Source organism: Aedes albopictus, chromosome 2 (assembly GCF_035046485.1).
Source record: "Aedes albopictus strain Foshan chromosome 2, AalbF5, whole genome shotgun sequence".
Classification (NCBI taxonomy): Eukaryota; Metazoa; Arthropoda; class Insecta; order Diptera; family Culicidae; genus Aedes; species Aedes albopictus.
In genome coordinates this window covers 91928747-91944129 of record NC_085137.1, presented here as the reverse complement: position 1 = coordinate 91944129, position 15383 = coordinate 91928747, and the positions used below count along the sequence as shown (strand labels likewise).

Here is a 15383-nt window from a genome sequence, read left to right as displayed (position 1 = left end):
ATTATTATTATTTATTGTATTATCGAGATTTTCAACCCTCGGCTGGTTCATTTCGTTTATTGTCGCAATGTTCGCTTATTGGAAACTTACTAATAGTTATTCAACTCAGAACTTGAAAAAATATTGTTCCTTGTGACCTGTATAAGGATGAACCTCAATCATCACACTCATATAGCTAATTGTGTGGACTGAATCTACCATAAACAGTCCCATAAGATCTCAATGCATCCCTCTCCTCCTCTAAAATCTGAGAATATAGCTTGAACGCCCCTCACCTTCCATCCACTTAAGCATAGGTTTCTTAAAAAGGTTATTATTCTAGTCTATAGTAAAAAAGCAAAACTATAAAATGACACTTAAAATCATGGCATCCAAACATCTCCCTTGTATACGCCCATGAGCATCAGTACGTTTCGCAGGTTCTGATTTGTTGTGGAAATTCCGAAAAAATCAAGTGATTTTCTAACAAGTGCATTTGTTTATTTGATGTGATAGCGAGATGGTTGGGGCCGCAAAAAAAAAAGAGCGTTGAAATTTTTTATCGCGTCATACTGATAGCAGTTGATTTTCGCTTCGCCGCCGGCCGTCTGCTCTGGCACTAAATCAATGGCAATGGTCGAAATGTGGAGAAAATAAAAATGCATCGAAGGCCTCCCGGAGCCTTCGCAGACAAGAGAGACAACCGATAGACAACTGCTGTGAGGAAGTGCTCGGAAATGCCCGAAAAAAAATGACTATGCACAAGGCAATCCTCCTTTGACGGCCCGTTGAGGCAAGTCTTCCATCAACACTTACCCCTTCCGGGAGGAGAGAGAGATAGGGCAGAAACAAAACGCTGCTGCCTGTGGCCTATCAGCCCAAAGTGATCACCAGGCGAAGCGACGACGACGACGGATAGACACCATTTCCGGAGCCTAACCGAGGGGGAAGGTCACGACCTCTTTTGGGCGACGATCTGTGCTGCTGCTGCTGCTGCCACTACTGTTGTCGTTGGTTGGTGGCAAGGGTGGTGTAGTGCCAAAAATTGAATTCCATTTTACCACGTGATAATGATGGGTCAGAAGCAGAGCAGCACTCAACGGAAACCAAAGTCAAACGTCGTCACCGCCGCCGAGGCCGTGTTGTTAGTTGTCGCATCGACAGGCGGAAAGTGGCAAAAAGCGAGAGCACTACGGCGATGGCCTTGCTCCACTTGAGATGGGCTCGGTGGTGTGGTGGCGGGGGATCTCGTAGGCCATACAGAAAAAGGACACTAATAGAAAGTGTGTATGAACAACTCCTTCGGGTGTAGAGATTTCCATTTTCTGTAGTACGCACATGATGGTGGGTGGGAGTGAAGTGCCATCCTTTTGGATATGCAGGCTCAGGATCAGGTCGGACATGCGTTGGCATAAGGATTTGTCGGTCGGTGTATATTGAATAAGTAAGAAAAGGCTGACGATGGTGGTCCGATAGTGTCGAACGTGGAACAGAAAGTGTCACCATAAATTTGTCTATAAATTTTGTCGTGGAAAACCCTGCCGGGACCATAGATTACAGTTGAAAGTTGTCCCAAAGGGATGTTTTTGAGAAATAAGGTGTCCTAAATGTAACCAAACTTCTAAAGAGGTTGTTTTTATTCATGTCGAAAGGTTCAGTTGCTTTCTATTAATTAAGAAGAAATTTGCCCTTCAAGAACATCTTATGATATCGCTAAATTTGACTGAACAGTAAAAAGATAACAGAAGATTCTCTTCAGAGACTATCTGATATGATTGAAAATAAAAATCGGATCGAGTTAATGTACACTCCCGTTTAAAAGTTTGGGGTCACCCCCTCAAAAACATGTCATTTTTTTAGGCCCATATCTCCGCCAATTTGCGTCCGATTTCAAAACCCAAGGTTTCATTCAAAAGATAATAAGTCAAAGAAACTTTGAACATGATTTAAAAGAAACTTTTTCAAAAAAAAAATTGTATGTAAACTTAACTCAAAGTTGCCAAATTTTCTAAAAAAAATGAATATAAACTTACGGCAGTGTCGCTGGAAGTTGGGTCGACCAAATTTTAAGATGAGAGCGGTAATATGACCCATTTTCTATTAGCTTTCAACTGATTTTTACAGAACGTAGCTAAAAAATCTAGAAAAAAAGTTAATAAGTTAATTAATCCTTGATGTCATCGACCAAAAGTTTGGGGTCACCCCTCAATATGATGTATCGGCCAAAAGTTTGGGGTAACTTTCGTAAAACATGGAATAGTGATTTGGTGATATCTTCGTCCTCAATAGTTCAATTTTAATTATTTTTGGCTCATTTCAAAGATAATTAACTAAATTTACGTTTGATGTCTTCAACTTCGGGGCCTGGGCTCGTCTGGGCTCCGTGGCCGAGCGGTTAGCGGCGTCAGTCGTTTAGGTGTCTCGTAAGCCTCGGAGTGTGGGTTCGATTCCCGCTCCAGTCGGGGAAAACTTTTCGTCGGACGAAAAATTCTTCACTGGGCCACTGGGTGTTATATGTGTTGTCCGTTGTCAAATGTTAGTATTGTTCAGTCTGTAGAGGCCGCAAGGTCGAAGACGGTGTAATTGTCTTTTAACGTATTTAACGATTTTTGTATATAAAAATGTTAGTAAAGTTAGCACATTTTACCACGCTTCAAAAAATGAGGCAACTTTACGTTAAATTTCAGTATGTAAATTTCAACAAATATGAAAGGTGGAGATATGGGCCTAAAAAAATGACATCTCTCTGAGGGGGTGACCCCATACTTTTGAACGGGAGTGTATGTACTTCGAAGAAATATAAAAAAAACTCCCTACTTTTATTACGAGTTTCGTCTCAAATTGGATTATCGTTCTATTATTCCTAGTACTTGTGAAAAGTATGATGGAAGTTCATACTGCATCGGATTGTCTCGACGTGCGATTATTCGTTAACCCTCCTTTGGAATTAGAGCCATTTTTTACCCATTTCATCACACTACGACAGCGAGCTGTTCCCAACGTAACGAAATCTTTGGAATCATAGCTCAAGGGGAGTTGCATTTGATACTAAACTACCGTGATGATGTAGGATCCTGTTATCCCGTGATGATTCGAACAAACTGAATTACTTGTTTGAATCTTTTAGCTTCGCTCACCATCCAGAAGTGACTTTGTAATGGTGAGTCGGGTGAAAGCGTGCAACATACAGGGGATAGACAAAATGATCATTTCTCAAAAAAATTTCAAGTAGGTGTAACATTTCGAAAAGTGCAACAAATATTCTCAAATTTTTACTGTAAGTTGATAAACTAAAGACTGGACTCGAAAAAAATGAGACACACTATATAATGTATAACTTTTGATTGCATTCACAAAAATAGCTGATTTTTAATCAAAAATAGCATATTATGTGAAGTTAATACCCTAAAAACTAGTGTTTTCCATTCCCCTTAAGACTGCGAAGCCAAACCGTAACACTAAAAATTTCATTCAAATCGGTTCAGTATTGGCGCAAATATTGTCGAGACAATAAAATGTGATTTGGAAATTTTGGACGTCCATTTTAAAATTTGTTTAGGCTATAACTTTGCTGTTAGCTTATGAAAACGTCTGAAAATTCGACTATAGGTTCTCCAAGTAAATAAGTAGTGAAAATTTTATTATAATCAGTTCAGTACTTTTTTTTTAACAATTCAAACAAAAAAACAAGTTTTCCAAATTTTGGGCACTTTTTAACATTTTAAAATCAGTGTGCACTATTTTGACTGCAGAATTGACAAAACTATCCCGATTTTATAAAATTGTTGTGTTAAACTGTTTTCAGTGAAAATTTCAGCCAATTTGGTTGAACATTTTAAAAATTAGAGCAGATTGAAAACCACATCTGCATATTGCGACATAGTGCTACATATATGACTATAACTTTTTAACGGTTGGATCAAATTGAATGCAATTTTGACACAATACTTCTTCATACATACTTTTTGCACAGAAAAATTTTGATTGAAATCGGTTCAGTATTTTTGGCTCTACAGTTTTAGGTAAAAAAAAAGATATTTTTTAAAGTGTTTGTTCGCCCAAGATTCTTCTTTCAACGATATCTCCGCCAACACATAACCGATTTTGATGAAATTTTTATGGCATTAGTTACACATAATGTACTATTCCTGGTAAAAAAATCAGCGATTTTTGTGCACGCAATCAAAAGTTATACATTATTCTTTGTGTCTCATTTTTTTCGAGTCCAGTCTTTAGTTGTGTTTCAGTGGTCAAAATTTGGAAAAGATCGGGCTATTCTGCACGAAGTTATAAAGATTTTAGAAAAAGGTATAATTATTCGATATCTAATTTTAAGCTATTTCATCTCCGGATTCAATGACTCGACCGCAATGAAATTTTGACCATTTATGACGTGATTTTGAAATTTTTGAGATGTGAAAATTTTACCTGTCCCGATCATTTTGTCTATCCCCTGTAGTTCTTACTCATGATTCCTCGTCATGATAAATATCATAGACCGCTAACTAAGAGTTTAGTGCTTTGCTGGAAGTGAAATACTTCGCTACCACTCACTCCAACACCTGCAGGTCATCGAAAATCGTCCTTGGTATTTGTCGCTAGAACATGCCAAACACTTACAACTCTCTTCAAGCACGGTCTAAGTACTACAGGGGATAGACAAAATGATCGAGACAGGCAAAATTTTCCCTTCTAAAAAAAAAAAAAAATAACAATAAAATAGATGTAGCTTTTCGAAAAGTGCATCAAATAGGGTTGAAAGCACACAGCAATACTTTTCAGCTAAATATATAACAAAAACACAAGTATTATCTGTCATATCGTAAATCACATACATACACAATACGCACAAATATACATATTCCTACATATCTCATCATGTATTGGGAAAGTGAGAGACCATCAGGATACCCGATTGAAACCATTTGCACAGCACTGCATACTGCATCTATTGGGAGTAAATTGAGGTCTTGATTTTGCAGTTGTTTGAGAGAACTATTTTCTGGAAGGAGATTCTTTTCCCCTGGCGGGAGTTTCCTGCAAGTATCTCTGCTTGTGGGTCCGCACAACCATTTTTGATCCTGCATACAGGAGAATGACTGACCACTAACAACAGCACAATATTGATCAAATAGTGTTTTAAATGGAGCAGCAGATGCCAACATTATCAAATAAAAAAAAAAATCAAAGATATTACGGGGATTTCAGAGCGTTTCAATAGTTTGAAGCACCACAGAGACCCCACGGAACCCCTTCTAAACCCCATGAGTCCACCTGAAACCTCCTAAGACCACCTGAAATGCGTCAGAAATTCTCCTCAAACCCCCTCAGATCCTATGTAAAGCACCTTAATTTTTTTTTGATTTTTAAATGCTTGTCTTTTTACGGCTGGCTCGCAGGGCCTGACACCAACCCACTAACTCAGGGAACTGAGCTTACCTTCCCGGAAGCTAGGGGTACTGCATTAGCATATCCTCCAACTTCAGTACTAAATAGCTAGGCTCAAGCGCCAGTCTTCGCCGGGGGTGGTGTTTTTATTGGGCGTTCAGGAGATAATATTTTACCTGAGCTTGTAACGCACCGGAAACCCTCCGAAACCACCGAAAATGCACCCGTTACGCCTCTTAATTCCTCAGAAGCTTCCTGAAATATTTCCAAAATCCCCCTAAAATCTCCTGGGACCGCATGTTACGCATATGAAACCCTCTGAAACCCCTGATAACACCTGTGTTATGCCTCTCTGAAACCCGCCTGTAATGCCCCAACATCCCTCTAAATCCTCCTCGGACACCTTCGATACCCTCCAAAACCCCCGGACCCTATGTAACGCACCTGCAACTCTCCGAAATCACCAGAAACGCCTGCATAACGTCTCTGAAACACTCTGAAATGTGAAACTTCTGAAACTTCCAGAAATGTCTCTGACATCTCTTGAAACCGTTTTGGACCCCATGTCTCCAAACCCCCCAAAACGCCTGCGTAACACTTCTGAAATCCTTCGAAAATCCTCTGAAACTGCCTGAAATGCCTCTGAAATCCCTCAAGACCCCCTCGTACCTCATGTAACGCATCTGAGACCTTTCGGAACCCCAGACAACGCCTGTACAATACCCCGGACACCATTCTTGAATGGCCCTGAGACCCTCTGGAGCCCTTTGGAACCCTCTGACGCCATTGAGACCTCCTTAAACGTTCTTGAGACCACCCGAAACCTCCCAGAATCCCTTAAACGCCCTAGAGATCTCTTGGTATCCCATGAAACCAGCTGAAATTCTCCTGAGACCCGCTGGAACTTCACTGGAACAACCTGAAGCGCCCCTGAGACTCCCTGGAATCCTCTGAAACATCCTGGGAGGACCCTGAAAGCCACTTAAACGTCCCTGAGACCTCGTGGTATCAACCTTAAAGCCTGTGTTTGTTTTTCCCTATAAACACCCCTGGCTGTCGTAGCCATAGTTACCGTCATTATTACACTTTATGCACAGTTGGTTCTGAGTAGCTCTTCCTCTTTTATGTTGCATAAATAAGAAGAGCCTAAAATTAACCTACATAAAAAGAGGTTTGAATGTAACATTAGTATTATTGAAATAAGCCTTCATACCGAAAAAAATCTTCTCCAAAGAGTATGGGCGCAGTTTCGTTAAGCGAATCTTTTCATAACATCCACGACAAGGGTACTGCGAAGGAAGTATGGAACTCCCTGTGGAACACGTTTGCGAAGAAGGGATTTGCAATGCAAAACTACATTCATAGATCCATCAAGATGGTATTAAAAGAAAAACTGTTAATGGGACATTCTCGTCGCTTTGCTGAGTTGATTCACCAGTTAAAAGGAGTTGGAGCTACTGTTTCGAAGTATGCATGTCATGCCAGTTATTCAGCTATTCACTTCTGTCGTCCTACGATGTCATTACTGCCACTGTTGAGAAACTTGGAGGTGATCAGCTGTAATTGGACACTGTGAAAGCAGGATTATTGGCCGAAAATCATAAACAATCGAGAAGATAAAAAGTAGTTTAACCGTAGATGATGTTCTGGAAGAATCAGGATCGACTGTCAGGAGCAGGGAAAATATTTGTTCAAGATTCATACGAGTTCGGCGATGGGCCGATTCTTACACTTCAGCATTATTAACGTGCACAGCCCACACTCCGGAAGCACTGATGATAATAAGGATACATGTTCTGAGCAGCTCGAACGCGAGTACGACTGCTGTCCCTGCCACGACGTCAAGAGACCTGAACGATCAGATAGGAAGTTCAGTGCCCACCAGCTAACGAACGAAAATGGCCTACAACCATCGGGTACATGGAACGCAGTTGACGGAACAAATAGCTCGACGAGGAGTGCAGAACAATTTTGGAAGAGAGAAGGCGGTAATGCTGCAGCAAGGTACACGGCAGATTCAACGCTGAAAGAGAAAAATCTAAGTGGGAAGGAGGGAACTCAAATGGTCAAAAATGAGTCTACGTAGCTTATGGACAGCGCCTTAGACATGGACTTTCATACCTACTTTTCAACATCGCTCTGGAAGGTGTAATGCAAAGAGCCGGGCTCGATAGCTGGGTGACGCATGCTAAGGACGATCTTCGGTGATCTGCACGAGAATGGTGTGTGGCGGAGAAGGAAAAACCACGAGCCCGCTGCACTCTGGGCCTGTCCATAAACAACGTAGACTCTGAGGGGGGAGTGGGAGGTGGGGTTTCTAGGCAAAGTATACACATTTTCATATTTATGTATGAACAAAAGTTTACGGAGGGGGAAGAGCGTAGGGGGGGAGAGGTCTGAGATGGTCGAAAATAAGTCTACATAGTTTATGGACAGCGCCACTATAGTGGCCCCAGAATCTGGAAGGTGGCCAAAGCCGGAAGAATGCAGTGGGCAAGGCATGTTGAAAGAATACCGGACAATAACCCTGCAAAGTTGGTGTTTGCTACTGATCCAATTCGCATAAGAAAGTGTAAAGCGCAGAGAGCCCGATGGGCGGACCAGGTCGAGTGTGATCTGGCAAGCTTTGGGCGCGGCGTGATTGAGGATGGAGAGCGATAACCACTAACCGAGTTTTGTCGCGTAGGGGAGATAGGGGTACAACGCGCTCCCTACGGAGTTTAACGATTTTAGCGCATGAAACGCATGTTTTCAAAAGTTCATCCTGTTTTCTTACAATTACTGAAAACTGTAAATAAAATTACGTTCTTGAAGCATCATGTTGGACCAATAAGGCGCTGTCCATGAACTACGTAGACTTTTTTGGGCCATCTCAGACAACCCCACCCCCCCCCCTCGTAGACTTTTGTTCATACAAAATTTTCGAAATTTGCATGGAGCGTAGACTTTGGCCAGACCCCCCGTCCCCCCCCCCCCCCCCTTAGAGTCTACGTAGTTTATGGACAGCCCCTAACATGTTTCCTTCTGTATTTATGCCTGTTGCGGCTTGCGGCTATATGGGGGGGCCCATATAGCCGAGGCGGTAAACGCACGGGTTTTCAGCATGACTATGCTGAGGGTGACGGGTTCGATTCCCGGTCGGTCCAGGATCTTTTCGTAAAGGAAATTTCCTTGACTTCCTTGGGCATAGAGTATCTTCGTGCCTGCCACACGATATACACATGCAAAATGGTCATTGGCAGAGGAAGCTCTCAGTTAAAAACTGTGGAAGTGCTCATTGATCACTAAGCTGAGAAGCAGGCTTTGTCCCAGTGAGGACGTTACGCCAAGAAGAGGAGAGGAGGCTTGCGGCTCGAAGTTGTATTGTTAGATTTCAGCTTCAACCGCCTAATTATTTGAGTATTGTAATCTAGAAACCAACCAACTTGCCAAGATCAACCCTACAACAAATTCACGTTCCATAAACATTCCATAAACACAAAATCACCAAATCCATCCCTATTCCTAACTATCATCGTTAGAAGCTCAACTCAACACCATCGGCGATGACGACGCCGACGACGTCCACGACGAAGGGTGAAAGCAACCGAGAGACAAGCAGCGCGCCGGCCGAGCACAGTTCAGCTCAGCTCAACTCAAACAACAAGCCCAGCAAAGTGCAAAAAAAAAGGTGCGATGCTTTTCAATTCGAATTGATTGATAGGTTGATTGATTGATGGATTTCGATGGACTGACTGACAGCGTTATTGAGTGCTAAACATTGTGCTCACTTTCTCTCTCTATCGCTCACACCGCTTCGGTGTTGCACCCGCACCACGTGGCCCTAGACGTTGAGAGTCAGCTGCTTGCGGTCGTCCGTCACTGCGTTGGATCCGTACCGGTCGGTCCGATTCCGATCCTTAGCGGAACCGAACTCCCTCGCATTTTTCGGCGGAGCACATTTTTAGGTTAGATTGGTGTCTGCCTGCCGCTCCTGGCTATGGCAAGCAGATGCGAGGGATTGCTGTTGGCTGAAAAAGACACGTTGTTGGTCGTCCTGGGCCGGTGCTAGTGAATCAGCGCGGCGATGGTTCGCAAGGAAAGCTAAGAGCAAAAGGTTTTGGCGACGGTTGATTGGGTTTGAAACTGGTTTAACGATTAGCAGCTGTCAGCTGTCCCGATAAACGTTGAATTACTTAATGCTTAGTCCTTTTTGAGTTGTCGTTTCGCATGTGCGAACGGAAAACAGATTTCGTTGGCATACTATGCCAGCCAATAGCAGGGCCTCTAGTAGTCCCCGCGTTTTTTCTTTGTTCGGCATAAGGATGGATGTTCATTGGTGAGCTCGTTCCATATTAGTTGAAAACCTTTTTTGAGTATTGATGGTTCACTCAAAGCTGAGGCAATACTCTTTTGATAAATGTCAAACTCGTGCTGAAAAAAGAGCTTTTCTTCAACTCGCTGCATAACTAAATATTTTCAAAATCGTTGGAAAGATAACCATGATTTCGGCATAATATGCACGTATGAATCGAGCTGCCTGACCTGAACATTACCGGACTTTCGACTATTGCAGATTTTCGTCGGAGATGAACTGAGATGGGAAGAAGAGCGGGTACGAATAATGAAATTTATATTTATGATGTGTTGGTATTATTATTTTTAAGAGCAATGAATATTGATTTTGGTTTTATTTTTACTTAGTCATGGTTCTACGATTTGTTCTCTTGTTGATTCAGACAGACGGCCACGAACGGATGGACGGGATAGATGGATGGATGGATGGGTGGGATAGGTGATCGTGATCAAGTGTAGCATTGGATGCGATGCCAAGACGGGTTTCGCCCTTTGATGGAGAATATGGATGATGATTGATTGGATTTTTGTGTGATGTTGGCTGTCGAACGATGATGCTTCGAAAATATGTGAATAGAGCTAATATAAAAATCTGGATCGTTATTGTCGAGAGCATCATTTTTGCTCGCCACGTCACTGTTAGAGGACTTTCGGGGTGCTGCTGCTGCTGACGATGGTGAGAGATTTCACCAGCCGTCGTCGTCGAGAAGCGAGGAAAATCACATGGTAGATTCCGACCAGATTCACACAGCTGATATTACAAGTGATTAATGTCCTCACAGCAAGAGCGACATTTCATGTTCTGAAGAAAACATCACACTCCTCGGAACAGGGAAGAGGGAGAGTAAGAGAGCGCAAGTAGTGCGTGTTTGGGTGACCCAACCGAGCAATTCGTCGATTTGCTTCACTATCTGCGATTGTTCCATACGTTTTTTGCCTTCTGGGTCCTCTCACTTTAGGATATCCCGGCCGTAAATCACTCAATGGCAAAGAGAAAGTTTTGTTTTGGACGTGCTCTTGTTTCCTGCCAGCGGTGCGCGCTGCAAAATGACAACAAATTCCGAAGAAATCTTTGACGTTCCTGGATGGCATGTCCGAGACAAAACGGTTCATTTACAAGGACCCCTAGCATGGGGTAGTTTTGGTTGTACGATTATGTACAGCAATTAATCTACCCGTAGCTCGTAAATATGTCTAGCTTGAAAAACTAATATTTTACGTTATGCAAAATTAGGCATGCTTTCTTTTTGTAAGATGTTCATATGCATACCATCTTTGGTCAGCATGTTTTTTGTACAAGTGGTAATTATATTTCATGTGGTAAAGTTTCCAGTCATCTGTTCCAAAAAAAAAAAGAACATCTTTGTAGATATTTTTTTAATCACCAAGTTTTTTTTTTCATGAAAAAAAAATGTAATGCGTTATCTAGGCTATGATGATGATAAGTAAAATGGTACCGATTTCGTGTAAGGGAATTCTTGGTTTTCAAATATGTTTCATGAACCTCAAAAAAAAAAACTCGAGAGGGATTCTCTCAGAATTCTAAAAAGGATTCTCTCTGAATCCTTAGAGAGATTCTCTCAGAATCCTAAGAGGGATTCACTCAGAATCCTGAGAGGGATTCACTCAGAATCCTGAGAGGGATTCTCCCAGAATCCTGAGAGGGATTCTCCCAGAATCCTGAGAGGGATTCTCGCAGAATCCTGAGAGGGATTCTCCCAGAATCCTGAGAGGGGTTCTCCCAGAATCCTGAGAGGGATTCTCCCAGAATCCTGAGAGGGATTCTCCCAGAATCCTGAGAGGTATTCTCCCAGCATCCTGAGAGGGATTCTCCCAGAACCCTGAGAGGGATTCTCCCAGAAACCTGAGAGGGATTCTCCCAGAATCCTGACAGGGATTCTCCCAGAATCCTGACAGGGATTCTCCCAGAATCCTGACAGGGATTCTCCCAGAATCCTGACAGGGATTCTCCCAGAATCCTGACAGGGATTCTCCCAGAATCCTGACAGGGATTCTCCCAGAATCCTGACAGGGATTCTCCCAGAATCCTGACAGGGATTCTCCCAGAATCCTGACAGGGATTCTCCCAGAATCCTGAGACGGATTCTCCCAGAATCCTGAGAGGGATTCTCCCAGAATCCTGAGAGGGATTCTCCCAGAATCCTGAGAGGGATTGTCCCAGAATCCTGAGAGGGATTCTCTCAGAATCCTGAGACGGATTCTGGGAGAATCCTGAGACGGATTCTCCCAGAATCCTGAGAAGAATTTTCCCAGAATCCTGAGAGGGATTCTCCCAGAACGCTGAGACGGATTCTCCCAGAATCCTGAGAGGGATTTTCCCAGAATCCTGAGAGGGATTCTCCCAGAATCCTGAGAGGGATTCTCCCAGAATCCTGAGAGGGATTCTCCCAGAATCCTGAGAGGGATTCTCCCAGAATCCTGAGAGGGATTCTCCCAGAATCCTGAGAGGGATTCTCCCAGAATCCTGGGAGGGATTCTCACAGAATCCTGAGAGGGATTCTCCCAGAATCCTGAGAGGGATTCTCCCAGAATCCTGAGAGGGATTCTCAAATAATCCTGAAAGGGATTCTCCCAGAACCCTGAGAGGGATTCTCCCAGAACCCTGAGATGGATTCTCCTAGAATCCTGAGACAGATTCTCCCAGAATCCTGGAATTCTCCCAGAATCCTGAGAGGGATTTTCCCAGAATCCTGACAGGGATTCTCCCAAAAGCCTGACAGGAATTCTCCCAGAATCCTGAGTGGGATTCTCCCAGAATCGTGAGGGTGATTCTCCCAGAATCCTGACAGGGATTCTCCCAAAATCCTGACAGGAATTCTTCCAGAATCCTGAGTGGGATTCTCCCAGAATCGTGAGGGTGATTCTCCCAGAATCCTGACAGGGATTCTCCCAAAATCCTGACAGGAATTCTCCCAGAATCCTGAGTGGGATTCTCCCAGAATCGTGAGGGTGATTCTCCCAGAATCCTGAGAGGGATTCTCCCAGAATTCTGAGAGGGATTCTCCCAGAATCCTGAGAGGCATTCTCCCAGAATTCTGAGAGGGATTCTCCCAGAATTCTGAGAGGGATTCTCCCAGAATCCTGAGAGGGATTCTCCCAGAATCCTGAGAGAGATTTTCCCAGAATCCTGAAAGAGATTTTATCAGAATCCTGAGAGGGATTCTCCAAGAATCTTGAGAAGGATTCTCCCAGAATCCTCGAGGCAGAAATAACACACTGCTGCAAAATTCTTGTGATTTCTAGCAGGGAAAAATCTACTTTGTCATATGCGCTAATTCCCGTCACCAAAAGCTGCTCATATTTCACAACTACAGAGAATGATTTCTCCGTTGCACTGTGATGACGTATTATGATCTGGTGGGCAAACATATTATTGGTCGTTATTCAAAAAACTACATCCATCTCAATTTGAAAGATTTCTGCTCAATAAACACATGCTTTGATTTGGATTGCAAAGAGTTTGATTGACTTTTCAAATGAACACCTACGGTCAAATCATCATTTTTGATCATACTATGCACCACAGTGTCAAGAAGAAGGTGTGACGGGAATTGAATTCAGGTTCTGTTCGAAATAGACGTGTACTAGACGGAAATAGATTCAACCTGGTTCTTTTACAATATTATTTTTACATCGCACTCAATCCTGTATAACCTTTTTTGACGAAATTAGAACAGCAAAGCATCGGTAATTGACTTTACTGAGGCTTATTACACCAACTGTCAAAAACCGGTACAAAAGGTAAACAATCCATCATTGCTGAACTCAGCTGTTATAATCGTCAAAAAAACTACCAAATACAATATTCAAAATTAAGTGTATAATATGGAAGCTAATTTATGAATTAGTGATTGAGACCAAATCGACTTGAAAGGGCTAGTCGTGGAGCAAAAATTGATTTGATCATTATTTGTCGGTGCTTAGATAGACGGGAATTAGATAAAAATCTCTGTACTATTAACACTGCGTCAAAGAGAACACAACTAGTTTTGGACGGCAGAGCGTCCGACAACGCGCACTAAGTTTCAACCAACTAGATGGTCGCTCAAGTAACAGTTTCCAGTCAAATAGACTAGAACACGTTCTTAAAACAACTATTATACCAAAATAAAAGCTCTTAGGTTTTATGACGGTTTTTAAAACTTCTACTAGATGAATTGGTCATCAAATATTATTTTGGAGGCGATGCTGGACATCCTAATTTTGATGAATTTTTAGCTTTTAGCTGGTTTGAGGTTCTTTAAAAGGTTGAATAAAAGCTCAACATGCACTTAACCAGTAGGTAAATAAAAAAAAATGTTCTGAAATAAAAATAAAAATCGTTTTGAAATTCAACTTTTTGTCCCTAAGCCATTATTCCTCATCTTTCGCGGATTTATAGAGGAGCTCCCAAAATAGTTTCACGTATAAACGCCAAGAAGCGTAAGATGTGTTGAACAAACACCCATCCAGTTAGTAAGTTCCCAGTGTGTACTCACCGTTCGACGCTGGGGTCATGGATCAAAGTGGCTGGAATGCGATGCTCAACGTCGTCGTGTGAATCAATCAGCGAAGGCGACTGACCGCCACCACAGGACCGGTCGACCCCGGCCACGGACAACGATCGATTCACTACCTCTGCCAGCGCCAGCGCTGCTTCTGGTTGCACCGTGACCACCGACGCCGGTGGGGACGACGAAGATTGCGGTGTTTGATTTCGTCGTAACAGTGCAATTTTCCTGCTGCGGGTGGTGCCCACTACTGGCATGAACTGCACCGGGGAAGCACCCTCCGGGGAATGTGTCGATGATGGACTGGCTGACCCAGACGATAATACATCTTTCGTTTCCGGTCGTTCAAGACCACCACCGCCGTCGCCGCTGCCGTCATCGTCACCGCAAGTATCGCCTTCGCCTGCGTCGTCTGCGGAAGAAACAAAAGAGGGAAAGACGTGAAAATGAAAATTTTCTCTCCCCTTCCAGGGTGCCAAAAGTTGCTGGACATGGGATAAGGTTCTGGAGGGTGATGGGTGCCAGAGGCGTGCGTTAGATAAGGTTCCAGTAAAATTGGTACAATATCAATACCTAAATGAATGTTCTGATATTGTACAGCGCGTTACAAAAACATACAAAAAATATAAAACATAATGAGAGTAATTGAGGAAATCATGTATAGATCTCCTTGGAGAAAATTAAAATAAATTTAGTGTTGTTTCTGTAAAAAAAAATGATAAATAGCTTTTGCTATCAAAAACCTGTTCCGGCTGCAAACTCTTGTACTGCCTCTGAACACAAACTATCGGACCAGATTGGAGCAAACCACCCGTACTGAGCTAGATGAAATTTTGCACAAAATTTATCTTCATACATCTCCACACTCATCGGTGCCATTTGAAGCTTCTGTTGTGTGTGCTCAACGTTGCACCAGTTGAGCTAAGGTTGAAATAAAAAGTCTAACATATACTCACACCCACCGGAAGAGGTTCACTGTAATTTATCAATATTATAAAATTTCTCTTCCGTCCAGCTCGATTCAACTGAACCAATTTTCGGGTGCTGAAAAATGTGATGACCAGCAACCGTAGGAGTAACGATCATCCTCCAGCCAGGCACCAACAACCGGATGGCTGCAGCAAGACTGATGTTGGATCCCAGTGGTCCCCGAGCTGTCCAGGTGATAGG

General features: G+C 42.8%; 1 protein-coding gene across 1 annotated transcript in view; it reads right to left on the bottom strand.

The window, feature by feature from the left end:
* The window catches only part of LOC115254961 (protein tiptop), a 151707-nt gene extending 136966 nt beyond the window's left edge, over positions 1–14741 (bottom strand). Inside the window, exon 1 of the mRNA XM_029852653.2 lies at positions 14202–14741. Coding sequence (XP_029708513.2) covers positions 14202–14470 — 269 coding nt within the window. The 5' untranslated portion in view covers positions 14471–14741. The remainder of the gene's footprint in view (positions 1–14201) is intronic.
* Between the last annotated feature and the right edge of the window lie 642 nt (positions 14742–15383).